Raw genomic sequence first — 26,688 nt, 5'->3', positions numbered from 1 at the left:
TCCTCCTCCTCCTCCTCCTCCTCCACCACCTCCTCGCCCCCCCCACTCGCCGGTGCCACCACGCAAGCGCCGGCCGGACCCGCGGGCGGCGGGCAGTGCGCAGGCGCGCCGGCTGTAGTGAGAGCGGCACATGCGCACAGGAGTGGCGCGCGGCGCGGGGGCGATGGCGCATGCGCGCGCCTCGGCGGCGCGCTTAGAGGCCAGAAGGGGAGGCGGGAGAGGGAGGGTGGAGTTTTCGGCGCAGTCGCAGTGAGCTGCCTCCTGGCCCGCTGGACAGCGGCCGTCTGGCTGTTGGGCAAGGGACAGGCTGGGCCGCTGGAGCTCCCAAGAGAGAGACTCCTGGACGCAAACCCTTCCAGGTCACCAAGATGGAGCCAGCACCCATCCCAAGGACAGGTAGCGCTCGAGGCTGAGCCTGGGCTCGGACCAGTTCAGCTCAGAGACCAGTTCAGGGCGTTGCTCATCCATGCATGCATTCATTCATTTATGGAGCGCCTATGTGTGCCAAGCGTACTGGGGGAACGGCGTGAGCAAGCAGACGTGGTCCCTGCCCTCATGGGATGCACAGTCGGGGCGGGGGGTTGGAACATAACCCACCAACAAATGACCCGAGAACTTTTCAGATGGAGAGAAATGTGATGTGGAAAATAAAACCAGTGATGGGCCAGGAGGAGAGTGATGTTAGGAAGGAAGGCTCCTATGGCCAACATGGTTTTGGGGGTGTGATCAGTCCCCAGCCCAAAATCCCAATGTCGTCCTTAACACCTTTCTTTCCCTGTTCCTATCTCCTATCCAGTTCCTATTTTCTGGATCCTTAAGCTCGGAGAACTGGAGCTACATAGCTTCAGCCTCCTCTCTGTGAATTTCTCCAGTCCAATTTTGCTCAAGGAAGCCAGCTTTGCCATGGGGTGCTAAAGGACAGGTCCAGAAATCCCACCCAGACCCAGCAGTGAAAGGGACAGCAGAGTCTCCCCAATGATGAGGTGGGGGGGGGCAGGTGACCTAGAGAGGCAAGAGGGATTCTGACACCTAGTTGTCTCTCCCCAGACAGAGGGACCCTAACCACCAATGTCACAAGTTTGTATTCAGGAGGCTCCAGGGATTTCGGAGCATGGGTGGGGCAGAAGCCAGGAGGGGCAGCCAGGGGAATTGGGGGCATCTCTAATTGCACAACAAGCACACTTTTTTTACCAGGGTGAGGGATGGCTGGAGGGGACACTGATGGAGATCATAGGGGGAAACCAACATTTTCCAAACGTGCTTTTATTTACATTTTACAACAGTTTAATGAAAAGTCCACATTAAATACATACACATACATAGATTTTAATTTGGAGTGTCCTGGGCACTGCCACTGCTCTATTTTGTCCTTCTTGTTCATATGGTTTTGAGCACTTTATTGGACTTCTAGCCTTTTTGCCTAGCAAGTATCTGCCACCTATCTGGGATGTCAACAACCAACTACCCTTCAGGGAACCCTTTCCAACTTTCAGTCCCTGGTTTGTGGTAGAGCTGGTCTCACCACTTGCTCTCCCCACAGTCTCCCCTTCAAATTGGAAGCCTTGGCCAGTCAGCAGAGCCATTGCTCTGACCAGCACGATTGGGTCAGGGCAGGCATGTGACCCAGTTTGCCCAATGAGATGCAAGTCTGGAATTTTTGTTTGAAGCATGGGAAAGAGAAGCACCCTCTTTGCTTGGGTGGCTGATTTGAAGGATAACACAGGTTTGCAGAGCCAGAGGTCACCACTTGAAGAGAGGTGGCCTGGGGAATTCCCTGGTGGTCTAGTGGTTAGGATTCTGTGCTTTCACTGCCGTGGCCTGGGTTCAATCCCTGGTTAGGGAACTGTCCTAGAAGTCGCACAGTACGCGTGGACAAAAAAAAAAAAAAGAGAGAGAAAGGTGGCCTGAGAGTAAACCCACACAAAGGAAAACAGAACCAAATGTAGGCAAAGACACTCTCAGAATTCTTGCATCCAGCCATACCTGAAGCTAGACACTCCTGCCTTTTCAGTTATATGAGCCAATAATTCATGCTCTTTTTTGCTGAAGTCGATTTGAAGTCCATCTTCTCTCCCTGGCATGGAGACTGAAGCTTCTGGGAGTCAGGTAAGGGACTGGACATTCTATTTATGTGACTTTTAGTCCCTGCCACCATCCTGAGATTGGAGAGGAAATAGTGACAGACAGCAGGGACGGCAGCTGCCCGTAACAAGTTAAGCGCCAGAGCCAGGACTGGAACTCGGGCCTGACAGCAGAGGTCGGCTTCCTTCTCTACACCAGGTTTTGTCAAGTTTAAATGAGGTTAATATATGTCAAGTGCCTGGCTCATAATAAGTGCTCAAAAAATGCTGGTTACCCAGATCACTTACATAAGGCTGCACTAAGCCGGTTTCTGCACAGAAAGATGGAGGAGAGAAGATTTCAGGGGGAGCAGGGGCCACAGCAAGAGGCCGTGCCCACAGGGCAGAGGTGAGGGGCCAGTGCTCGCCCTACTCACCCCCGTTTACCCCGCACCCCAGCAGCATCTCGATCCATCCTAAACCCTGGTGATGAGTCAGAGGAAGCCACAAGCCTGCTTATTGCACAATGGCCAGACAGTGACCAAAGCCCTCCTCCCACTCCACTGACCCCCAGCCCTGAGAAGGGTGAGGCCAGGGCGTCTGGTGACCCAGGCAGAACCCAGCCCTGACTCTATCACTTTCTCCCTTCATCAAAGGCACCTTCCACCACCCAGTGTGGCCCTGGCAGGACTTCTGGAGCAGCTCACGGTCTTCGTAAAGGGGGGCGGATCTCATGCTCCCTATGACACTCAGAAAAAAATCCAGTGGCCCGAAGGGTCCTCACACACCCTGGCCCCTCACTCCAGCCACCCTGGCTTCCTTGCTACTCCACCTCCAGGTCTTTGCATGTGCTGTTTCCTCTGCCCGCACTGCTCTCCCCCCAGATCCTTTCATGGCTGGCACCTTCTCATCTTTCAGACCTCTCCTCTGGCAGACCCACCCTGAGGGTGCTATCTAAAGTGTACCCTTGAATGTTTGTCCCATGACCCAGGAACATCCCACCCTCTGAAGGCAGCTGTGTCTGGAGTACTGTCTGCTCCCCTATAGACTGAGCAGAGATCAGAAGCTGAAAGTATGTTCACCCTTCTCAGACACTCCGGGGGCTTGAATTTCCTGTGTGATGCAGAAAGAACACAGACACACCCAATTCCCTACTCCTAAAGCTTGTTCTCTGTTGATGGCTCTGAGCACTTTAGGCCTCATTTTATACTCATCTGTGTTCATTCTGTTTCCGTGGCTCCCCAGAGCTAACACAAGACTAGTCAGAAATGGGGAATTAGGAAGGGTTTGTTAAATGAATGTGCCTGGGAAACTCCTATCTATCCCTCAAAACCCACCTCAAATGACCCCTCCTCCAGAAAGCCATTCCTGACCCCAAAGCAGAGCTGTTCCTCCCTCTGGACTCACACAGCCCTGGATCCTTCTCCAGCCAACCCTGACCCAAAGGGATAAGGAATATCCCATTCTCTCTGTCTCTCTTTTTTTTTTTTGCTGCACTGGGTCTTCATTGCGGAGCACAGGCTCTTTGTTGTGGCACGTGAGCTTCTCTAGTTGCAGCACACAGACTGTCTAGTTGTGGTGCGGTGTGGGCTCAGTAGTTGCGGCACACAGGCTTAGTTGCCCGCGGCATGTGGGAATCTTAGTTCCTCGACCAGGGATCGAACCCACGTCCCCTGCATTAGAAGGCAGACTCTTTATTTTTTCTTTTTTAATATTTATTTATTTATTTGGTTGTGCTGCGTCTTAGTTGTGGCAGGTGGGCTCCTTAGTTGTGGCTCACAGGCTCCTTAGTTGTGGCATGCAAACTCTTAGTTGCGGCATGCACGTGGGATCTAGTTCCCTGACCAGGGACTGAACCCCAGCCCCCAGCATTGGGAGCATGGAGTCAACCACTGAGCCACCAGGGACGTCCCGGAAGGTGGATTCTTAACCACTGGATCACCAGGGAAGTCCCAGGATATCCCATTCTTAAATAGCTTCACTTGAGTTACAGAGCACATCCAAGTGTGAGCTAAGAGGCAAGTCCTATAAGCTACTTCTTGCTGCCTCCATGATATAGTTTTCTCTCCTGTGCTCCATAACTCTGGCTGGCTGCCTTTTTTTCTCTGCCAGCTTCCCTAGCATCCTCTCCCACCCTTCCCTTTCTCATGTCCTCCATCCAGCCTTGCTGATCCTGCGTGGGCCTTTGCACAGGCTGTCTTCCCTGCCTAGAATGCCCTTTCCCCTGCATCCAGGCCACAGCACCCCTCAACGTAAAGCTTCTAAATACAAGCTAAATTAAAACCTAAATTCCTGTGCGTTTCTGCGTGGCCCAGCCCTTGCCAATTCTCCAGCTGTGTGACAACAGGCAAGTGATTTCATGTCTCTGAGCCTCACTGTCCTCCCGTGTGAAATGCAGATAATGGCACTCCGCAGAGCAAGCTCTTGGGAAGATTAAATAGATAATGCATGTAAAGCACTTAGCTCAGCGCCTGCTTCCTCGCAAGCACTCAACTGTTAGGGAAGCAAAACCCTACATCGAGATGTTAGTTTTCATGGCTCACTTTTCTGCACTGCCTTATATGGAATCTTAGTCAATCCAGGGTACCCACATTGCATGAAGGTGAACTCGGGCCATTGGGAGCTGGAAGGCAAAGAGGAAAACCATCCAGGGCCCGTCTTTGACTTCCAAACCAGGCCCTCATCAGACAGAGTTTTGAAAGGCAAAACAAGAACCAGGTTTGATTATGAAGCGAAAGGGAAGAACCCGATGGGAGCCAGAAACACCAGACATGGAGCTCACTCCTTACGACCGAATAAGAGGTTAGATGAGGACCCAGGCCCCTCCGCCCCCCACCGCAGGCTGAGTGTGGGATGGAAGGTAGGACGGGGCGGACTGCCGGACTGCCAAGGAGGCTGGAGTTGAGGGGGCAGGGACCCAGGGGGATGGATCTAGGGTATGGTGGGGCAGAGCCAGCCGTCCAGTCCCCACCACAACAACCACCACGCTGAAGGGACATCTGGGGAAGGCCTTCCAGTGACACCAGAGTGCCCTGAGACTTGGCTGAGCTCCAGCTAAACTGCCTCACAGAGCCCCCCGCTACCCGCTGTCCAAAAGCCCAGGACACTTACAGCCCCAATCTACTCCACAATAAAAGAGAAAGATTCCCCAAGCTCTAGGGGGCAGTGGCTGCAGAAGAGATACAGCTGGCTTTTCTTTTTGGTGGCCCAGCATCTGGAGGCTGGGGACTCCCCATAATGGGAATTCAGCCTCCCCAATGACAACAGAGGCTCCAAAGCCAATGGTGTGATCAGTCAAATTATGGGCCTCAGTTCCCCTTCGTTTCTGTGTCCCACCCTTTGCCACACCGCTGTGCATTCTTCCTGCATAAGGTAGGGGATATTTACCCAGCCCTGATTTTGAGCACATCATTTGCTTTGGCCAAAGGAATATGGGTAGAAGCAGCAGCACAAGAGTTCCGAATCTGGACCTTAGGAAGCCTCATGTGATCCCACTTGTCCTCTGGCACCATTGTAAGAGGAGAACATAGGTTGACTAGCTGCTGGTCCCAGGAAGATGCAAGGTAGGTGGAGCTGAACTTCCTGGTTACTCCACAGTCTTGCACCTGGAAGCAGAGCTGCTCAGCCAAGGGAAGCCTAGAACAAATACCCCACCCCAGCTGAGTCACAGACATGTGAAAAATATTTTTGCATGCCATTGAGACTTGGGGTTGCTTGTTACACAGCAGCAGCAGCTGACTAATACACTGAGGTACTAACTTTCCCCACTCCCTAGGGCATTGGAGCAGGACATGGGTTGGGCCAACAGGATGTTTCCAAGTGATGCAAAGACACAGCATTGGGGCAGGAGCATGTGGTTTCCAGGGGCAGCTACGGCGGAGTACCAATGGCAGTGCCAGTTGAGGCATCTGGATTCTGTGGTGGTGGCAGGAGTGACCTCACCAACCAGTTCCCTGGCATGATTTCAGCTAATCACCCTCGCCTCCTTGATTTCTACCACTTTCTGAGCCTGGTTTTCCAGCCTTCCTGCCACTTTTGTGAGGAACTGAACAGACTTCCAATGCACATTTTTGCTATTTAATTTGGCCGGTGTTTCCGCTGCTTGCAAATTAAAACCTTGACTTACATAAGATGGGGAAACCCCAGCATCTGTTACATTTATATTATAATTTTGGAACTGTTTGGATTACAATTAGCAGAATATCTGACCACTAGTATCTTAAGTGGCACAGACACTGTGATTTTTCATAAAAAGGAGTCTGGAGGTAAGAGGTTCCAGGGTGGGACTGGTGCCCCCATGGTTTCAGGGCTCTGGGAGGCAGCATCTCTGTGCCTGTCTTAACTTGCTCCTCATGGCCACAAGATGGCTACAGAAGCTCCTGGCATCATGTCCCCGTAGGAAACAGTAAGGGAGGGAAGGGGGCAATAAAACCTTTCCTGTGTCCAGAAACCCCTACCCCAGACCTCCCCTTAAAACTTGCTGGCCAGAACTGGGAAATGTGCCCAGATCGAGAAAAACCCCCACAAAAGACGTTGCCAAGAATGGCTCAGCCAAATCCTAAATTAACCCCCGAGGCTGGGCACCAGACCATGGCTCTGTTGGTGAGGAGGGTGAAATGATCGCCAGAATGGCAACAAGCGGGGTCAGCCACAAGAATTAAGCTGGGCCCTTTGTTGTGGGCAGGAGCACGGCTTCGTGGCCCTCTTGCCCTGGGAGTCTGCAGGCCAATGGTGCCCACGGATCCTGGAGTGGATGAGACTCTGCTCCCACCACCCCACCCCAAAAGCTGTCATTTGTGCAACAAACATTCAGGCTGTGGCTCCTGGGACACATGGCCAGGTGCCCCTAATAAAACTGATGCGCCGAGGCTCCACCATGAGAAGCAAAAGCTCCAGGGCCCGTGAGAACAGAGGGGCTGGAGCTGCATTCTCAGAGATGAAGCCAGGGGCGGGTTTCCAAGCTGGCCAGGTCTGGGGCAGATTCCCACCTCACACGGCTCCCCCGAGGCCCCCTTGGCCCTCGCTCACTGTGAGGCCCCAGAAGTCACACTTGGCCTCCCTCTCGCGGGCCTCCATCCCACCGTCCCAGGAGATGGCGTTTTCCCACAGCCCAAGCCCAGGTGCAGAGGGAGGCTCCTGCCGGCCACATCCAGGGCCACGGTGGGAAAGCAGGATATCTGGAAGCAGACGGGCTCTCCACAAGCTCAGTCCCTACGTGCCCAAGCTGCCCTGGGCAAAAGGTGAAGGAGGTGATGAGGTGATGAGCTCCAGACCCCTTCAGGGTGCTGTGCAGAGGAGGGCCAGGCTAGTCCAGGAGCATGTACACACGTGAGCTGTGTGTTTAATTGTGCGTGAGTGAGCATGTGAGCACGTTACACGGCCTATGAACAAGGCTACCTGTGAGTGTGACCACGTGGATGTGGGTGTCAGATGCATGAGTGCAGGTGTGCGTGTAAGCGTCTGCGTGCCTGTGTGCACGCATGTTCCGCCTCCCTCTGAAGGACACAAATGTGCACAAAGTGAAGATGCAAGCCAGTTTCTGCTAAATTAAAAACAGCTTTTTCGTGTTTAAAGTTTACAATACGAAAAATAATTTTCCTTTCTTCCGGGGGGGTGTGGGTGTGGAGAGGGAGGGGCAGGGGGCCCCTGAGAACATTCCATGAACCAGCCCAGACGGTTATGTACAATCGACCCAGTTAGATATGGCAGCACCTCCCCGCCCCCAACTCCGCGCCGGCGCCCCTGCCAGCTCGTTGGGGACAAGATGTTCTGAGGTGTGAGCTGATCTGGGGGGACTTGCAGCTGGCAAAGGCTTCTCCCTGCCCCCCCCAAAGGGGCCGTGCCTCCAGCGGGGAAGGGTTCTCTTTGGGGGAGCTCAGGTTGGGGGTGATGAGAAGGGGCTAGAATGTTCCAGTAAGTCCCTGAGGGCTGCTGTTTTTTCACTTCTATGCCCCTGGCAGTGTGGGCTCCTTACTGGTTCCCAACCAAGTTCTTTTTTCCACCCTGCACCCCCATACACACACCCAGCCTCACCCCGGGCCCCGACGGCCACTGCACAGGAGCACCAGGCCTGTGGGTACGTTTTGAGGATGATCCCAGAAGCCCCATAGGGAAGCACAGTGACTTCATGCTTCCTTTAGGACCTGCCCTGCTCCTCCCCTATCACAGCCTCTGTGGAGGGGGCCTCCCCAGCTTCCCAACCTGGAGTCCCAGGACTGAGCAGATGGAGACAGAACCTGCCAGGGGCTGTGGGGCTGGCTGATGGCAGGGGGCCGGGTCACCAGGCGCAAGGAACCACCTGGAAAGAGTCTCTGGAAGGCTGCCTTGCCCCGGCTGGTTGCCCTCTGTCTTCTGGGCGCCGGGTGGAAGGAAGTCCTAGCCTCCTTTCGTGCTGCCCCCAGGCCTCTGAGCCAAAGGCCGGCCCCACTTCCGGCTCCTCTGCAATGCTGGAAAAGGGCGAGGGGGGAGAGGAGCACCCAAACATGCAAGGACACGAGGAATCTGCGACCCATCAAGCCCACAAGCTCAGCACTGGGCCCGCTCCATCTTTTTACCATAACATTTTTATTAAATAAAAGGAAAGTATTAGGAGACGGCGTCTGCTAAGGTATGAGGTTAATTCTTTACATGGCGAGCGGGTCACAGAGACACGACATCAATCGTCCATTAGCAGCAGAAGAGACACTTTAAGTTGCCCCGAGGGGAAAAATCTCATTTATAAGACAGTGGTGCTGGCCTCTTAAAAAAAAGCAAAAGAGAATAACAAAAAAAAAAAATGGTTTTGAGGTTTAGACACCAAAGCAAATGTGGCTGGAGATGCCCAAAGCCCTTGAAGGCAGAGGCCTCACAGCCCGCCTGACTTCCCACGCAGGGTGGGCACAGGCCTGCGGCATGTCAACCTGAACACAGGGTTGCGGGGAGCAGAGGGCTGGAAAGAGGGGGAGAAATAAAAAGCACGGGACAGGCCTGTGGAATGCAGACGCACTGTGAGATTCTGAAGCAGGCGTCCCCTTTCATTCATGGGACCGGGACAGGGATGAGGAGAGTCAGCCCGTTCTTATTAAAGCCCCACACATCACCCAGGGCCAAATGGGAAGGCCTGATGCCCGTAAGGACGGTCTCTGGGAGCTGGCTGTGTTGTTTTTCCTCCTGAAAGTGGATGACAGAACACCCTGAAGGTGCTAAGACCCAGGCCAGGAATGGAAATGAGTGCCGGCTCCCTCCTGCCCAGCAGCTCAGGCTTCTTGGGGAGGCGGAAACATGCCCTTCTGGCCAACCCGAGCCAGGTACTTGCCAGCCGCTTCTCCTGCTCCTGGAGGTCCATATGTTAGAGACTTGGGGTGTGTTTATTTTAAAAAGGACGCATGCAACTCATGGGGGTTGGGGGGAATTTGGGGATCAACCGGGAACGAGTTCGTATCTGCATTTCTCAGACCTCCAGGCAGGGGGAGGGGAGAGAAGTGGGGCAAAGCCACACCACGACGCCCCAAAGGAGACCCCGATTCCCGCCCGCCAGCCAGCCAGCGAGAACTGAAGGTGGGCGAGGAAACCGCCTTGGGTGTGAGTTTGCTGCCACATCAGCCTTGTTGCTGGCAGCCTCCCCCACTGGGCACAGAGCCAGAATCTGCTTCAGGAAGGAAGGGGGGGGGTGAGGAGGGTGCCTTATGCGAGACCAGCCCGCGGGGGTGGGGATTTGAAGTTCCCCGCCCAGACACGCACCCGCCAAGCCCCTCGCAGAAACAGCAGGCGGCCAGGCCGGGAACCGGGGTCTGGGGAGCTACCTCCTGGTCCTGGCCCGGGGCAGCAGGACGGGAGCACAGGCGATGCCGGCAAAGGACTCCGGGAAGTGCAGGTCGCGCTCCCACTCATCCGTCTCGGTGTTGTACACCTGCACGATGCCTGTCACGTTGTTGAGACGCCAGTTGTAGCCCCCAACGATGTAGATCTTCCTGTCCAGCAGGCAGCAGCCGGCCTCTGACTGTCCAGCCCGCATGGGGCTCACACTGGTCCACTGGTCCGTCTCGGGCACGTAGTACTCCACAGCCAGCACGTCGAAGCAGCGGTCAACGTGGTCCATGCGGCCACCGAGGGCGTAGATGCGGCCGCCGGCGCCCACCATGGCGTGGAGCACTCGGGGCTCGCTCATGGGAGCCTTGAACTCCCACTGGTCGGCCTCGGGGTCGTAGCAGTGCAGGGCCTTCTTGTCCTCCACCGAAATGCCGTAGCCGCCCGAGATGTAGAGGCGGCCCCCAGACGAGGCACCCGCGTGGCCCCACGTGCGGCGCTTCAGTGAACAGGCGTAGCCCCACTCATTGCGCCGCGGGCAGTACCTCTCAACTGAGGCCAGGCTGCCGGCCCGGTTGCGGCCACCCGTGGCGTATACCATGCCGCACAGCACATTCAACTGGAACTGGATTCGGCTCTCCTGCATGGCCTGCAGGCGCAGCCAGCGGTTCAGGTGGGGGTCGTAGCGGTAGCAGGAGTCCACGGCGCCCTCGCCACTGCGGTACTGCAGGTGCTGACCCCCGGCCACGTACACGAAGTTGTCCAGCACGGCTACGCACGTGTGGCTGCAGCCCACCTCCATCTCCGTCAGCTCACGGAAGTGGCGGGACCCCGGCTCGGGCAGCTGGTACACCTTGCTGCTGACCGAGCGGTCGCTGTCGGTGTAGGGCGTGCCACCGAAGGCGACCAGCGAGGGCACATCCGAGCGCACGGCTGTGCGCGGCGACTGCATCTCATGCTGCCGGAAGGGGAGCACCTGGTAGTTGAAGGCCTCCAGCAGGTACTGGCGGCACAGCACATCCTCCACCATGATGTCTAGCGTCTGCACGCTGTCCACCAGGTCTGAGGACCGCATGAGCGGGAAGCGGATGTGGCAGAGCACGTGGCTGGCGCGCAGCCGCCTGGCGGGGTCGTGCTGCAGCCAGCGGACGGCCACACGGAACAGGTCAATCTCAGCGCAGCTCTGCAGCCGGTTGCTCTTCAGGAAGAAGACGAGGCGCTCCAGCGGCAGGTGCAGGAAGTCCTCCTCCTCGGCAATCTGCAGGAAGTGCCGGAAGGTGAAGGTGTCCACCGATTCCTTGAGCGAGGCCAGGCTGAAGGTGGTGGCCATGTGGCCAATGTTGAGGCAGGTCTCCACGCTCATGGCGGCCTTGAGGAACTCCTCACACAGCTCCACCACGGGCAGCATCTGCAGGAACACGGCTGCACCCAGCACGTCCTGCACACAGTCCAGGTCCAGTGTCACCTCGGCACTGTAGGCAAAGTCGATGATGTGCTGCAGGCCGCGGGCCGACACGCCCTTCAGCTCAATAACGTCCTGGCTCGTCTCCCTCATGCCGCCCGTGAACATGGCCCTGAAGGTCAGAAACATAGCATGTGGGCTCGGGGCAGCCAAGGGGCACTGTGGCTGCCCGAGCATGGCCTGGCCCCAGGACACTGTGAGCAGGGCACGGCCGGCCAGGGGAAAGCAGGCTGGATGCTCATTAAAGACAGGCAAAAGGAAAAGAAAGATTTTTAATCCACCCCTAGCCATGCATCTTCCTACAAGCAGCAACTCCCCACTCTGCCCCCCTACGTGGAGCCCTGCCTGGCCTCACCCAGAAGTGTGCGGTGCTCGGGCCCAGCTGCCTCAAAGGGCGGGGACCAGGGGCTGCTCGCTGCGGGGCTGGTGCGGCTGTGCAAGAGAAGACCAAACCTTGGCTTTGGCTTTGGCTCTGGGGACAGGTCTCCAGCCCCACATTAACACCCAGCCCTGGATGACCACGCCGGCGGCAAGTTCAGGAGACAAGGCAGGGACCCCCAAGGGCACTAGGCACTGTGGTTCACAGTGCCCAGCCCCTCACGTGGGCAGCTGGCTCCACGTTCCCCAGCCTGGGTCACTGTCACATGGGTTGGGGAGGGGTGAGGGTGCCCAGGTCAGAGTGCCCATCAGGGGGCGGTGCTAGGGTCCCTGCCACCTCCAGAGGCTTACGTGGTCAGGAAAGCCGCCTGTGAATGGCCCAAAGGAACACCAGCCCATCGTGAGACCCGCCTCCCAGCAGCAAGTAACCCCAGCTCTGTCAGCCGTGCTATCCTGCTCTGAGAAGCAGTGCTAATGCGAGCGCTGCTGAGAGACGTAGGCCCTGGGTCACAGCTCCCCATGGCCTTTGAGGGCCCCCCACCAGGAAGAGGGGTGAGAACCCCAGTGCCTGCTCAGGGTTCATGGCAGGTTCTAGAAGATGGCGTGTGCTCCAGCTTGGGGCAAGCTGGCATTTCATCATAATTATAACTACCATCAGCACACGCCTGTGACAGCCGTCTGAGGGGAGAGAACTTCCTGACATTGCCTGACAGATGCCCGTCCCCTAGTCGCAGGCCCCAGAGAAGGGACAGCTGAGCTTGGTGCTGCCGTGCGGCCACTGACTAACAACCCCCCAACCCTCCACCGCAGTGCTCTACCAGCCCCCTGGACCCTGCCCCTTCTTGTCCCCGCGAGTCCCGTCAGCCCATCGAAGGCAGAAGCAATCACGGTGACGGTGACGGGAGGGAGCATTGCCTTTTAAGGCCTCTCCAACTGCAGTGCCAGCGCAGAGGAGCCTTTAAAGGGCATTTCTGGCTGGGCCAGCCCGCCCGTCCCCAAATCCAGAATAAAAATAGAAGCGGCGCCCCAGATGGCTTGGCTGCTCCAACTCCCCAGAATGGCCCCTCTGAGCCCGTGGCGGTCAGCCAGGGGGCGCACCAGGCAAGGCACCCCAGCTGCGAGGAACATGCAGCCCAAGACGGGCACCTGGGATGGCAGGTGGGAACGCTTCGGCCACCCCTGGCAATGTGGGGCTGAAGAACCACCCCCAGGGCGGCACCCCAGCTCTCTCTGGTGTCAGGAGGAAGCTTGCCAGCTGGTCACTAAGGGAATGAGGGAGACTGTCCCCAGCCTGTGACAGCCCCCAGCTGATGAGAATGGCCCCCAGCCCTGCTCCGTGGGGCCCTCGCTCCGCTGCCCAGCCAGGCACAGGGAAGGAGCTTTCAGGAAAGGGCCTTTAGGGTAGAGAGACCTGTACACCCAGCAAGACCTCACTCATCACGTGGGGCCTTGGACAGAGCCTGGCGCACACAAGGGCTGCCGAGCAGGTGTCCCTCCCATCCCTCAGCCTGAGTACAGGTGCCATGAGGGCAAAGCTCGTGCCTGTCTTATCCCTGCTAAATCCCCAAGGCCTAGAACAGCGCCTGGCACATGCAGGCATCACATAAAGACTTAGAATGAAAACCTGACGGAGTCCTGCCACCTTCGCAGGGCAGAAGCTGCTCATCGGGCACCCACCTCTGTCCCCCAGGCATGCTCTGCTTGTCTGCTCAGTGTCCCCCACAAGTTTGAATAAGTAGCAAACCTGGAAAAACCTGCAGGCTTACTGGACTTCTCTCTAAACCCAAAGATGGGCTAACCCCAGCCATTTTCCCTCAGAGCCATCCCCGGCTAGATGCCCAGCCCTGAGATCTTCCCTCTTAGAAGGGCAGCACCCTCCACCCTGCCCCTGGGGGCCCACGCTCACCTGAAGTAGTCGCTGCAGGCGGCCAGGACCACCTTGTGCGCGTGAAAGGTCTCTTGGTTGATGGTGAGCACGACATCCAGGAGCTGGCCCTGGGCGCGGAGGGCGGCGAGGCCCTGCAGGAGGCTGGTGCTGTGGCCAGGGGCTGAGAAGGTACACTTGAGGGCCCCATTCTTGTCGGCCATGCTGGGGGAGAGCAGAGGTGGGCAGGTGGCTCACCGGCCTCAGGGCCGTCTGGTCCCTGGGCAGGCTTGGCAGGGCTCTGAAGCTGCCCCGGGTGGAGGCAAAATTGCCAGAACCAGCCCCAGACAAGTGGAAACCAGGCCTGGGTCCCAATGGTGTCTGCCACCTGCCCACTGACTGGCCGTGGCAGTGGATGCGCCTCTCCAGCCTCCATTTGCCGCCTGTGAAATGGGCGGGGTTTGATGCAGGACCTGCAGAGCCTCCCGCATCCCTTTTTTTTGTATTTGAGATGAGATTCACATAACATTCATCATTTTAAAGTGTACAATTCAGTGGCATAAAATCCACTCCCAATGTTATGCAACCATCACCTCTATCTAGTTCCAGAACATTTCAGCACTGTGAAAGAAGACCCACCCCCATTACCAGTCACCCCCCCAACCCCCCTCCCCCAGCCCCTGGCAACCACTAATCTGCCTCCTGTAACTATGGATTTGCCTGTTTTGATGTTTCATATAAATGGAATCATGCAACATGCGGTCTTTTGTATCTGGCTTCTTTCACTCAGCCTGATGTCTTCAAGGTTCATCCATGTTGTAGCGTGTGTCAACGCTTCATTCCTTTTTCTAGCTGAGTAATATTCCCCTGTGTGGACACACCATAATTCCTTTATCTGTTCACCCATCTATGAACCTTTGGGTTGCTTCCAACCTTCTCCTCTTTAAAAATTTATTTCATTAGATTTCATTCTAAAATGACCTGTGCTGGGGCTCCCCTGGTGGTGCAGTGGTTATGAATCTGCCTGCCGATGCAGGTTTGAGTCCTGGTCCGGGACGATCCGACATGCCAAGGAGCAACTAAGCCCACGTGCCACAACTGCTGAGCCCGCGAGCCACAATACTGAAGCCCGCGCGCCTAGAGCCCATGCTCCACAACAAGACAAGCCACTGCAATGAGAAGCCCACGCACCGCAACGAAGAGTAGCCCCTGCTCGCCACAACTAGAGAAAGTCCACGCACAGCCACAAAGACCCAACGCAGCCAAAAATAAATAAATAAACAAATAATAGCAAATAAAATGACCTGTGCCTACGGAGTGCTCGTTTTAAGGAACAGGACTCTCCATGTCACCTCACTGTCCCCTGTGCCCCAGTAAGCCATCCCCACAAGTAAGCCCCTCTTCTCTCCCCTGCAGGAGGCGGGGTGGGATTAGTTGCCAGCGCAGAGCTCCAGCACAGGTCTGAAGGAGGAACTCGAAACCTGCAGCCTCCCGGGTGGCACTAAGCCCCGGGGTTGGGGGGTGCCACGGGCCAGCTTCTCACCGTGGGAGAGGGAGAGCCACCTCCAGCGGGTGCTGACCTTCAAGGTCCAGCCACTCTGACACCAGCCAGCATGCCTCTTGTGCCCTGTACCCCAGGGGAGGGCGGCCACACGACCATCAAGTCACCCTGGCCGTTTACGGAAGAATTTGGCTCTGGCTGCACTCGGTGGATGCCCAGTCGAGGGGAAACGCCTGTCAGTCCTACCTTTCAGGGACACGCTGAACAGTCTCTCCGCAGCCCCAGAGCTATAAGAGGACGCAGGAGGACTGAACCCGGGCCCAGGAAACAGGAGGTCACGTGGGATCTTCCTGTCACCAAGGTAAGGAAGCCATAAAACCAAGAATAACTGCCCTAAGATGGATTTACCTATGGGGGCAGTTAGCTGGGGATGCGACAAGTAAAACAGATTCCTGCACCTCAAAATGAGGATGCACAAGGCAAAGGTTGTCTTGGAATAAAAATAAAGTTTTGAAAAGGAGAGGGGTGGAACTAACCCAAATGCCCATCAGTGGATGAATGCATAAACAAAACGTGGTATATGAATACAATGGAATATTACTCAGTCATAAAAAAAAGAATGAAACTGATTCATGCTACAACATGGAAGAAACTTGAAGACATCAGGCTGAGTGAAAGCCGCCAGACACGAAAGGCCACGTGTTACATGATTCCATTTATATGAAATGTCCAGAAATCCATAGAGACAGAAAGTAGATTAGTGGCTGGGGGTGGGGGGTGCGGAGTGCCCGCCTGAGGGTACAGGATTCCCTTTGGGGTGATGAAAACGTTCTGGAACTAAACAGAGACGATAGTTGCACGACATTGTAAAAGCACTAAATGTCACTGAATTATATACTTTAAAATGGTGAATTTTATGTTACATGACTTTCACCTCAAAAACAAAACAAAACTCAAGGACATCTGAGCCTTCTCAGGTCCTGGGCAAAACCCTGCCATGACCTCCAGGGCCTCACAGCATACAAGGTCCTCTGTGGCCCAGCCCCTATCACCCCCACTCGCTTCCCCTCATCCCCTACCACCCCCCAGCCCCTGTCCCCTTTGCTGTTTCATCTCGGAAAACTTTTGTAGAAATGCAGAGATAAATGAGTAGTTTAGGAGGCCCTAATATATCACTTCCTCCTCCAAACACAACAGAAGGGGGCAATGCCCATCAGCCTCCATGGGGTCAAGAGCCTTCCCGGGACTCTCTCAGCCACCACACCCCACCCCAGGCAAAGGCCATCCTCCCCAGCCCTCTGCTCTCTCCCCATGGCCTCCGGCTCTCTGGAACTTGCTTTCCCATTCCTGGGACTGATGCCTGCCCCTGCCCACAAATGAGGGCCAGGAATGTGGGCACTGGTCTTTCCAAGAAAGCAGGAAGAGAAAGAAGGCTCCTCGACTCCTACTGCCCACCAGCTCCCAAAACACAACCAAGGGGTAAAAGAGCTGACGCCGGGCACAAGACACACAGTCGCTGCTGACGGGAGGTCCCCGGCTCGCACAGGCCGCCCCCATCAGCGGCCTTCTGCAGAGCCTAGGGAAAAGGGGTAAACCATCCAATGGGTAGAGGGGCTGCAGGGCCCTGGACACTGCCTGCAGGCCTGCGAGGTGCTCAGGGTTCCGAAGGTGTGGGGACGTGGCGGGGGGACAGGGGACGTGGCAGGGGGACACCTCCTGTGCTTAACGGAAAACCATCCTGTCTCTGGGAGGCAGGAACACATGTGATTCAGAGCCCAGCGCTGTGGTCATCTGAGCTGGTGATACTGGGATGCCAGTGGTGTCGGTAGCCAGATCCTGGGTTTGTCCTGGAGGCTGGGTGTGCAGACCGTGGAGGGAGGGAAGGAAAGGGACCCAGGAGGACCCTGAGTCTCTAGCTTGGCTGAGTCGCCTCTCCCCACGAGGTGGAAGGGACGCCCACCTCACACGCCCCCCTCCTCTCCCAGGCAGGAAGCAGCCAGTGCTGCTGCATCCAACCCATCCTTCCTGACTGGGTCACTGCTCAGATCCGAGTCTCTGCTCTTTTGGTTTCCCAAGAACCCCACCTGACCCGTGTTCCGAAGATCACGAAGAGAATGTCATTGGACCCTCAGGATTCAGAAGGCCTCCAACTGTACCCACCCACTGGCCAGGGCTGCCCTCAGCCATACAGGCCCTGCCAGGACATCTCCAGGGACAGGGTCTTGCTGTGTCCTCTCGGCGACACCCTGTGACGGGCCTCTGGAGCGCCGAGCCAAAGTCACATCCCACATGAGCCTCCAAGGACCCCTGAGGTGCTCAGATCCATCCCCTCCCTGCCCGCCTCTCCTCATGGGCTTTGTTGTCAGCCCCTTGTCTGTTTCTCATGGGTGGGAGGACACAGCATGAATGAGACAGAGCAGACCTGCCCTCGTCGGGTGCACAATCCGGGAAATGGGGACCCAAAGTGGTCACATCATCCACAACTGGCTTCACATCGAAGCTGTGAATGTCCCGGGGGGAGGAGACAGGAGCTGGGAGCAGAGAGGTGCAGAGGCCAGAAAAAGTGGGGGTGTCCCCGGCTTCTCCTCCCAGCTCTGCCACCCCTGAGGTTAGACAGTGACGCCCAGCCTCTCCCTGGGAGCAGAGGGCTTGGCTGCATCCTGGGTGTTGGCCCTAAGGCCCGACTTCCACAGACGGCCGTCCCTGTGCAGGGCCACCTCCCCTCCCAAGACGGGCCCCCTCCTGCCTGGGGCCAGGTGCTCCACCTTCCCTGTGCAGCACAGTGGCCTGGGATCAGGGACGGCTGCTGTGACCCCTTGGAACCTCCCTTCCAGGAACAGGGTGCAGAGAAGAGGTGTGTCTCAAACCAGGGACCGTGTTAAGATGCAGACACAGACGTAGACTTGGCCAGTCTGAGTAGCCCCGGGGATAGCAGTGCTGTTCTCTGCAGATGTCACTCAGCACAGCAGGGGCTGCGGGGTATGAGGAGGTGACACGCAGACAGCACCTGTGTGCCACTTTCATCACCAGGATACCCTAGAGTCATCCAAGCCTGGAGCCTGGCCCTGAGCAGAGTGTCTGGAGGGTTGGGCCGGGACCCAAAGCCTGGGAGGTGAATTTTGGCCAGACCCACTCCGGAAAGACTGCCCGGGCTGCACCACGGCCCTTGCTGCTCCAGGCTCTGGCACCTGGTGTGAGGAGCAGAGGGCAGGATTCCGAGGCTGCCCTGCTATCTGCCAGCTGTGTGACTAAGGCACGTTCCCCGGTCCTCTGGGTCTTCATTTTCTCAGCTCTCAAATGGGGCAGGCAGAACTGCCCTGGTGGTCCAGTGGTTAAGACTCCACACTTCCACTGCAGGGGGCACGGGTTCGATCCCTGGTTGGGAAATAAGATCCCGCATGCTGCTCAGCACGGCCAAAATTTTTTTAAAAGGTGGGAAGAGCTTCCCTGGTGGCACAGTGGTTGAGAGTCCGCCTGCCGATGCAGGGGATGCGGGTTCGTGCCCCGATCCGGGAGGCTCCCACATGCTGCGGAGCGGCTGCGCCCGTGAGCCACGGCCGCTGAGCCTGCACGACCAGAGCTTGTGCTCTGCAACGGGAGGGGCCTCAACGGTGAGAGGCCTGCGTACCACAAAAAAAAAAGAAAAAAATAAACGCCAAGAGAATTACCCAAAATTGAGAAACATGGGCTTCCCTGGTGGCGCAGTGGTTGAGAGTCTGCCTGCCGATGCAGGGGACACGGGTTCGTGCCCTGGCCCGGGAAGATCCCACATGCCACGGAGCGGCTGGGCTCGTGAGCCATGGCCACTGAGCCTGCGCGTCCGGAGGCTGTGCTCCGCAGCGGGAGAGGCCACAACAGTGAGAGGCCAGCGTACCGCAAAAAAAAAAAAAAAAAAAAAAAAAAGGTGGGAAGGGGCAGGGAGGAGCAGACGTCACAGGGCTGCCATGAGGCTCCCCGGCCCCCATCACCTCCTGGGAAATGAGGGATCACAGACCCCCTACTTCCCCCAGCCTCACTTTGGGCTGGCAAAGTGCGGGGCTACATCCTGCCACCAACCATACAAGCCACTCGCATGCCTTTGAATGGGGCCAAGTGCTTGGGAACTTGAAGCTTGGAACCACCCACAGAGCACCGGCCCACGGCAGGTGTCAAGTGAGCCTGGCTGGGCTCTCTGTGTACACCTCACCTCACAGATTTTGTATGTTCCCCCCACCCAGCATTTGACATTTTGCTTTTAGCTGGCCTCAGTTTTTTCTTAGAAGTTCCTCTGAAAGTGTGAGGTGAGCTGGGAGGATTTCCTGTGCTTCCTCTGAGCTCTGGGGACTGGCGTGCCTATGCATGTTTTCACCAGAAGAAAGATCTCCCACCAGAGGCAACTTCAACCTGGGGCTGCTTGGTCCCTGGACATATATTTACAGTGGTCCTCCATATATAAAGAGCACCAAGAAATCAATACAAAGCCAGCAATGTCACAGAAGGATGTGGGTTGACGGTTCCTAGGAAAGGAAGCACAGCTGGCTGGAGAGACCTAAGACTCAGCCTCGCTCACGATAAGGGAAGTGTGCTTGCCAAAGGACTGGCTTCACCCCTCAGGTGGGCAGAGTCATGGGGTGGGCCATCTGGCAGCAGATGCTCTTGTCCATTCCCAGCAGGAGTGCGAAGAGGGACAACTCCCAGGCAGGCAGTTTGGTAGACCTAGAAAAATTCTAAAGGTTCACATCCTTGACCTAGCAAGTCTACTTTTGGGATTTATCTGAGATATACTCGCATGTGCAAGTTGAGAGATGTGTGAGGATATTTACCAAATACCATTTCTGGGGGCTGAAGATGGGAAACAAGCTAAACACCCTTTAAGGGGGTACAAAGGGCTGCCCTCCAGCAGAGCACGGAGGCCGTGCATACTCTGAGCGTTAAAACGCTCCTCTGCTGGAGTTAGGACACCCCGGCCCAGGAACCCCTACAAAGCCCATAGCACTTCTGCTTACAGGGTGTGGAGCCCAAGTTGCACCAAGGGGGTAGGAAACAGCCCCTTTCTGCATGCCTCATCCTGTCCCAGGCGCTCCTCCTCGTGCCCCCAGCAAGGCTCATGGCACCTCACAAGGCTGGTTTCCTCCTCCCATCTCACCGGTGGGACAACTGTCTCTGAAGCCCCCACCGCTACCCCACACACACTTCACAGCCTCTGGGGAACTCAGGGAAGGAGGGAGGAAGCCGGCAGGGGCCAGAGTCCCCAGCCTGGACAGAGAAGCAGGCTTGGCTGGGCGGAGGTGGGCAGGAGGAAGAGGGAGGGCCAGGGCCTGGGACCGATGACTAAGGGAAGGACCCATTACTCAGGCCGGCCCAGACAGGGGGCGGCTGGCGAGGCGGGGCCCCGGGCCCCCAGGAAGGCGGCAGCGGCAGCCCTTGAGCTAGTCCGAGTCTCCAGACGGCCACCCAAGCCACGGTCACCCGCGCTGAGTCATCGGAGCCAATGCGTCAGCAGCCGGGTCAGGGCGTCTCTGGAGGCCACTCACTGCCTCCCCAGCTGCACCCTCAGCCTGGACCTGGCCTCTGACCATGTGCCCCCCACTGTCCTGACCCCAACCCCCGCGCTGTGTCTCTCTACCACTATCATCAGGCACCCCCAGCCATGTGCAGTCCCGTGCTGAACAAGGGAAACAGCTGCTGCCTCCCTCTGGATGTCCCTGCATGGGAGCTGACAGCCAGTGGGACTAGGTGGGGTAAATGCCCACCTGTGGCAGGATCCCCACAACCTCCAGGCGTCCCCAGCCTGCTGAGCCCATTGCCCATGCTGTCGCTGGATCCTTGCTGGCGCCCCCTGTGTGGGCTCCTTCCTGCCCCCCATTCTTCATGGGGTCACCCCCCAAATATACCAGGGGCTAGAGTCCTTGCCTCAGGGCCTGCTTCGGGGGGACCCAAGGCAGGATGGCCTAGTGAGGGACAGCCACAGGAGGTACAGAGCCACACCAACAGTGACAGAGCCCCGCGACGGCGGTAGGGGCTGCCTTGGGAGCAGCACTTGGTGGGGAGGGCGCTCCCCTCCTCCTGCCCTCCCCCGGCTGCTGGCCCTGGTCTCCACGGTCGGTTTCCCAAGCCCACAGGAGAGATATGAAGCCCCGGAAAGTTTTTTTCACTGGAATGTCCAAAAAAAAAAATGGGAAAAGGCAAGACCAAGAAAGAATTTCATGGAAACATTTCTTTGGGGTTTTGTAAACTCCTTTCCCACCCCCACATGGAGCCCAAAGCTCAGGCCAGAACAGAGTCTGACGGTATTGCCCCTTTAACATACTGTTCTTACATGCAAATTCCCTCACTTCCCCTCAAAACAGAGAGCACTTCCACTTTCAAAGCCAATTTTGGTTTTATTGTCCATGTGGCTCCACGGAGCACAGCAGCGCAGTGCAGCTGGTTGGCTCGCACCCCAGCTGATGCAGTACCAGGGAGCTCCAGGCCATTCCACCTTAGGGTCCTGGGTGCATCAGCAGGGAAGACACGCACTTGGGGTGACAAAGGGAGACAGAGACCCAGAGAGGGGGAGAGAGACCCAGAGAGAGAGAGAGAGACCCAGAGAAGGGGGACAGAGACCCAGAGAGAGGGGGACAGGGCCGGGGGTGGGGGGGGAGACAGAGGTTGGGGGATGGGGATGGGGCTCTCTAGCTGCAGATGGAGAAGCGCCGGCAGCCCACTGGTGACCTCTCTGTCCTATTTCCCACACCACCAACCACTGCCTCCTATCCAGCCACAGTGGAAGCTTCTCTGGCTTCCCCTTCCTGCCCGCCTCAGACCCTTCACAAAGCAGGCTCACTGACAGAGCACATGCTGGGCACAGCCCTTCACAAAGAACTTCATGAATCCCTGGCCAGCCCAGGAGGTCAGTGCAGCAAGTGTCCCTTTCAAGATGGAGAAACTGGACTTCCCTGGTGGTGCAGTGGTTAAGAATCCGCCTGCCAATGCAGGGGACACGGGTTCGATTCCCTGGTCCGGGAAGATCCCACATGCCGCAGAGCAACTAAGCCTGTGCGCCAGAACTACTGAGCCTGCGCTCTAGAGCCTGCGAGCCACAACTACTGAGCCCACGTGCCACAGCTACTGAAGCCCGCACGCCTAGAGCCCGTGCTCTGCAACAAGAGAAGCCACCACAATGAGAAGCCCGCACGCCACAATGAAGAGTAGCCCCTGCTCACCCCAACTAGAGAAAGGCTGTGCAGCAACGATGACCCAAGGCAGCCAAAAATAAATAAATAGATTTATTTTTTTAAAAAAGATGGAGAAACTGAGGCCCAGTATGCCCCACCCCCATGGCTGCAGGCAGCTCCAGTACTGGCTCCCACTTCCCGCTCTACTACAGCCTGCTGACTCTGCCAAGGCCACTGCTCTGCCTTCCAGGCACGCAGCTCCATGGATCAAAGGTGCGTCTGAACCAAGGTCCCACATGTCCCACAAAGGCAGACACCCCAAGCCACTGTTGCTGTGGTTACCACAGTATTTCACAGCTCTGGGTACTATGCTCCCAGCCCAAAGGATGGAGTCACCATGTTTTGGCACCTGGCAGTAGCCCTTAAATGCTCCGGCTGGCCAGCAGCCCCCATGCTCACGTCAGCACGCTCTCCCCTGGGGCTGCTCACCCCAGGCCGGCTCCGCCCTCCTCACCCCCAGACAGCCGCAGCCCCACGATAAGGGGCAGCTCCTTCTGAGATGCCTGCAGTCCTCTCGCAGGGCTTGATCCCCGGGCGCGCTGGAGAGCAGATGAAAGAGCAGGGCTCCAGTGTGGACAAGTGTGGAACCCAGGAGCAGATGAAGGTCCTCAGAGCAGTGTCCCAGCAGGCCTGGAGGCCAAACCACTGAGAGAGACTGGGGGGCACAGAGACCCATAGAGAGGGGACAGAGACCCAGAGAGAGAGAGAGAGAGAGAAGAAGATCTGGCCAGGGCCCCAGATCCCATGTGCCCCTGAGCCTGGGCTCTTTCCACAGCATCAGCTGAATTGTTTATTTCTCCCTCCTGGTCATCATACTGGTTACCTCCTACATCTGCGATAATTTAAATCAGGATGCCCAGTGCCAAGGTGGACCTGCGCACCCCATGGGAGGCCAGGTGAGCCAGGCCGCCAGGCAGGGACAGAGCCTCATCCACTCCTTCCCACCTGCTCTGCCTCATCCAAGAGCTGGACCGTGGACACGTCTAGGGCCCACTGCGAGCCCACCCTGGGAGCACGTCGCCCACAGAGACGCTCTCCCTGAGCCCTGCAAAGGGGCGCCAGGCCACAGTTGCCCACCTCATCTTCAGAGCATCACCAGGCAGGGCCACCTCCCACACGTATGTCCTTGGCTCCTGCCTGTCTGTGCCTGCAGTGCAGTGACAGGGTGACGGAAGAGAGGCGGTGCTGGGTGCTGGGGAGTACCGGCAGGAGGGAACCATGCAACCTGCCGGCACCCAGGACTGGTGGCTCCTGAGAACCCCGACATGACAGCCAGGGAGGTTGAGGGTCCAGAGGGTGGTAGGGAAGGCAGACAGGTTCTAGAACCCACGTCCACCTCAAAAGAACCATCATGACTCCTCCCAAGGACCCAGTGACAGGAGCAAATTCCTAGGGGCTGGGAGTAGAGGCAGGGGTGTGCCTGGCCCCACAAGTTACCAGCCTCACAATGAGACCCCACCAGCCATCCCCAAAGCCTGGCTGGGATCCTGAGCCTGGCGCCAAACAGCCTCACGCAGTGCTGGTTCCACTCAAGGCAAGTGGAACCACCCGGTCAGTTCCGTCATCCCGCCCTTCTGAGACAGGGACAAACCGCGTGGATTCCCCCCACTCCCACAATACTCACTGGGTTACAGCCAAGAACTCTACAGGTATGGCCCACCCTCCCACAAGCAGAAGGCAACAATGACATCAAGCTCCATCACTCTCCTGCCTAAGCCCCCTGTGGCTCTCCCACAGTCTTGCTCCTCAGGGGACACGGTGAGCCCAGTGCCCCTGAAGCCCAGCTGTGACCTCTTGCCCAGGCTCTCTGCCCTCACCCCAGCCTCTGACTGGTGCCCCAGGGAGCCCAGGACGTAGGGACCTGGCCACTGCTGATGGACGAGAGGACCCTGTAGGGAGCACTTCCCCAGTCCCAGACCTGCCCAACTCCAGCAACTTCTCAAGGCTAGGAAGATGGAAGGCGGACACCCAGACCCTCCTTCCCTCATCAGCAAGCTCTCTGCCTCCACGTACCCCCACCCCTCCCCATCCTGGCAAGCGAGCACCCACTCCATGCAAGACTGTGGGCCCGGGGCAGTGCCCACCTGGTTCCCAGCTCGTCTCTCAGTGGGCAGCCTGGAGAGGGGTATACCACTATCGTCACCATCTTACAGATAGGGACATTGAGGCACAGAGAGGTTCAGGCACCCACCCAAGGCCACACAGCACGTAAGAGGCCTGGTCAGTGTCGGTCTCTCTGTAGCCCCAGGTGGATGGGCCCCCTGATCACCTCCATGATGCAGACGGGGAGACTGAGGCTGGGAGAGCTGAGACCACTCACCAGGAAGGCCAAGCCAGGAGGTGGACGTGGAGCTGGACAGTAAGTAGGGCAGGATGTGGCTCCTCAGTGGCAGCCAGGGCAAGGGTGTGGACTATCCCACTAACCCTCCAGCTGTTATGAGGGAGGTAACCCCATTCTGCCAGGTCACAGTGGGAAAGCCCCACCCAGGCCTCACACCTCTCTGACCCCAACCCAGCTCTATTTGTCTTGCCTGCCCATCGTTCCATCTGGTAAGCCATCCATCTGTTTCCAACCTGTCTCCTCGAAGCTGCAACAGGAGCCTCGCCAAGCAGGGAAGGGTGGGTTCTGTCTCCTGCTGTGTTCCGGCACCTGGCACCATGCCCAGCATGTGCTCAGAGCTCAGTCACACTTGTTGATTAAATGGCTGGATGGCTGAGTGGGTGGGTGGATGAGTGGATGGATGGATGGGGAGATGGATGATGGATGGATGGACAATGGGTGACAGGGTAGATGGACAGATGGATGGATGGTTGGATGGAAGGATGGGTAGATGGATAGACGGATGGAAGGATGGATGGATGGATAGGATGGGTGAGGTGGCAGGTGGCTGGCTGCTAGGTGGCAGCAGTGGCTGGCGCCTGACTCCTATCTCTGCTTGTTGCAGGTATCTGCTGCATATATCTGCTCTGTTACCCCTCCATGGAACCTCCTGGTCCAAGTCCTGGGACTAGGTATGTTATCCTTTGACGGCTCAACCAGGAAGCCCTCAGCAGGCTCCTCTCTGGGATGTCTGGCCTCCACACTTTACTCATGCTATTCCCCGTGTTGAAGGGCCAACTCTTTCTGCCCCCCACCTCCACCCCTCCTCCCTATGCTGCACTCTCAAGCCCACTAGCTCTTCCACGCTCCTCTATCACTTTCCCTTCCAAGCCTTCTCGAAGTAGAAGGTCTCCCCCATGACCTCCCTTGCCTTCATGGACCAGCCAGGTTCCCCACAGCCTCCATGACCCCTCAAAGCCCAGCCAGGGCCCCAATGCCAGGGGCAGCAAGGGCTACTAATAAGCAGGTCTCAGGCTGAAGCTTCGCCTGTTTTGTTCCCACCCACTGACAAGAGGCTGATCCCAGTAAGAGCCCATCCCCCCACATTATCCCTGCTGCACTGGACTTGGAGATGGGGCCACTTGAATGAGCAGAACCCCTTCACTCTACAAATTAGGCAAGTAGGCACATGACTGCATGGCCCCAGAACACCACTCGGAAACCCTGTGAGAATCCAGCACTGCAAATGCCAGCATTTCAGGACCCAGCCCAGCTGCCTCACCTGGCAGGGCAGGTATTGAGGCTCTGAAAGGGACAGTTCCACCAAATGGCATGTGCTCATGCCCGGTGGTGCTAGGCCATTTGCAGGCAGACACGGTATGGGTATGGCGCAGCAAGGACCTTCTAACAGCAGCACAAACTTGGGCATCAAGAGGGGCCTCTCACGAACATCTTCATTTTAGGGGGTGCCAACATCCCTTCCTTCTTCTGTTAAGAGCCCCGTTTTCCTCAGGGAACCTCCTTCACTCTCAGCCCCAGTGGTAAGGATCAGGAGACGCACCACTGGGCTGAAAAGGGAGAATTCATAACCCAGCCTGGCCAACCAGAGCCTCCCAGGTCCCCAGCCACGCTGACTGAGCCCGGGATAGGGAGTGTGACCCATTCGACCCAACCAAAACCTTCCCTGGGACTTTTGCTGGAGCCACCAGGATGGAAACTTGCCTCCCCACTAGGGTTGCTGGGATGATGGGGAGCAAGGTGAGGTTACCTTGCCCAGCCAAGAGCTAAGAGACGGGAGTCACAGGTTCCAGAGGAATCATCTGAGCTCTGAATTTAATGAATATAAAAACTGGAATTCTCCCTGAACTTATTTTTTATGTGAACGATGAACTTTTATTTTTTAACTGAAGGCAGTGAGTCGAGTTGAGTTTCTGGCTCTCGTAGCCAAAAGGGGCCTTCAATGTCAGAAGCCTCTGATCTGGGGCTCGAATTCCGGACGAGCCTCTGGAAAAACCACTGTGGAGTTAATACTTCTCCAGCTACCACCTCTCCCTGCAATGCACACTGGCTTCCTACCCTGGGAATGGGGACAAGGAAGCCTCACTGGTTGATCTGCAGGTGA

The 26,688-nt window shown here is 57.1% G+C and overlaps 1 protein-coding gene across 2 annotated transcripts in view; it reads right to left on the bottom strand.

Annotated features, from left to right (window-relative positions):
* Nucleotides 1–8,605: 8,605 nt before the first annotated feature.
* Nucleotides 8,606–26,688, bottom strand: part of KLHL26 (kelch like family member 26) — a 28,626-nt gene continuing 10,543 nt past the window's right edge. Inside the window, exons 2-3 of one of the 2 annotated variants that reach the window (XM_089905306.1) lie at nt 13,598–13,774; nt 8,606–11,425 (exon numbers count right to left, since the gene is read on the bottom strand). In XM_089905306.1, the coding sequence (XP_089761432.1) occupies nt 9,838–11,425; nt 13,598–13,774 (1,765 nt within the window). In that variant the 3' untranslated portion in view covers nt 8,606–9,837. Of the gene's footprint in view, nt 11,426–13,597; nt 13,993–26,688 lie in introns of both variants that reach the window. The other variant, XM_089905307.1, reaches the window with a different exon arrangement.

Source organism: Delphinapterus leucas, unplaced genomic scaffold, assembly GCF_059928025.1.
Source record: "Delphinapterus leucas isolate spDelLeu-1000000601 "Yukka" unplaced genomic scaffold, BTC_Dleu_Yukka2 spDelLeu_asBTCV2_sq25, whole genome shotgun sequence".
Taxonomy (NCBI): Eukaryota; Metazoa; Chordata; class Mammalia; order Artiodactyla; family Monodontidae; genus Delphinapterus; species Delphinapterus leucas.
The sequence above is the reverse complement of the archived record's forward strand: the minus strand, read 5'-3'. Positions and strand labels throughout refer to the sequence as shown.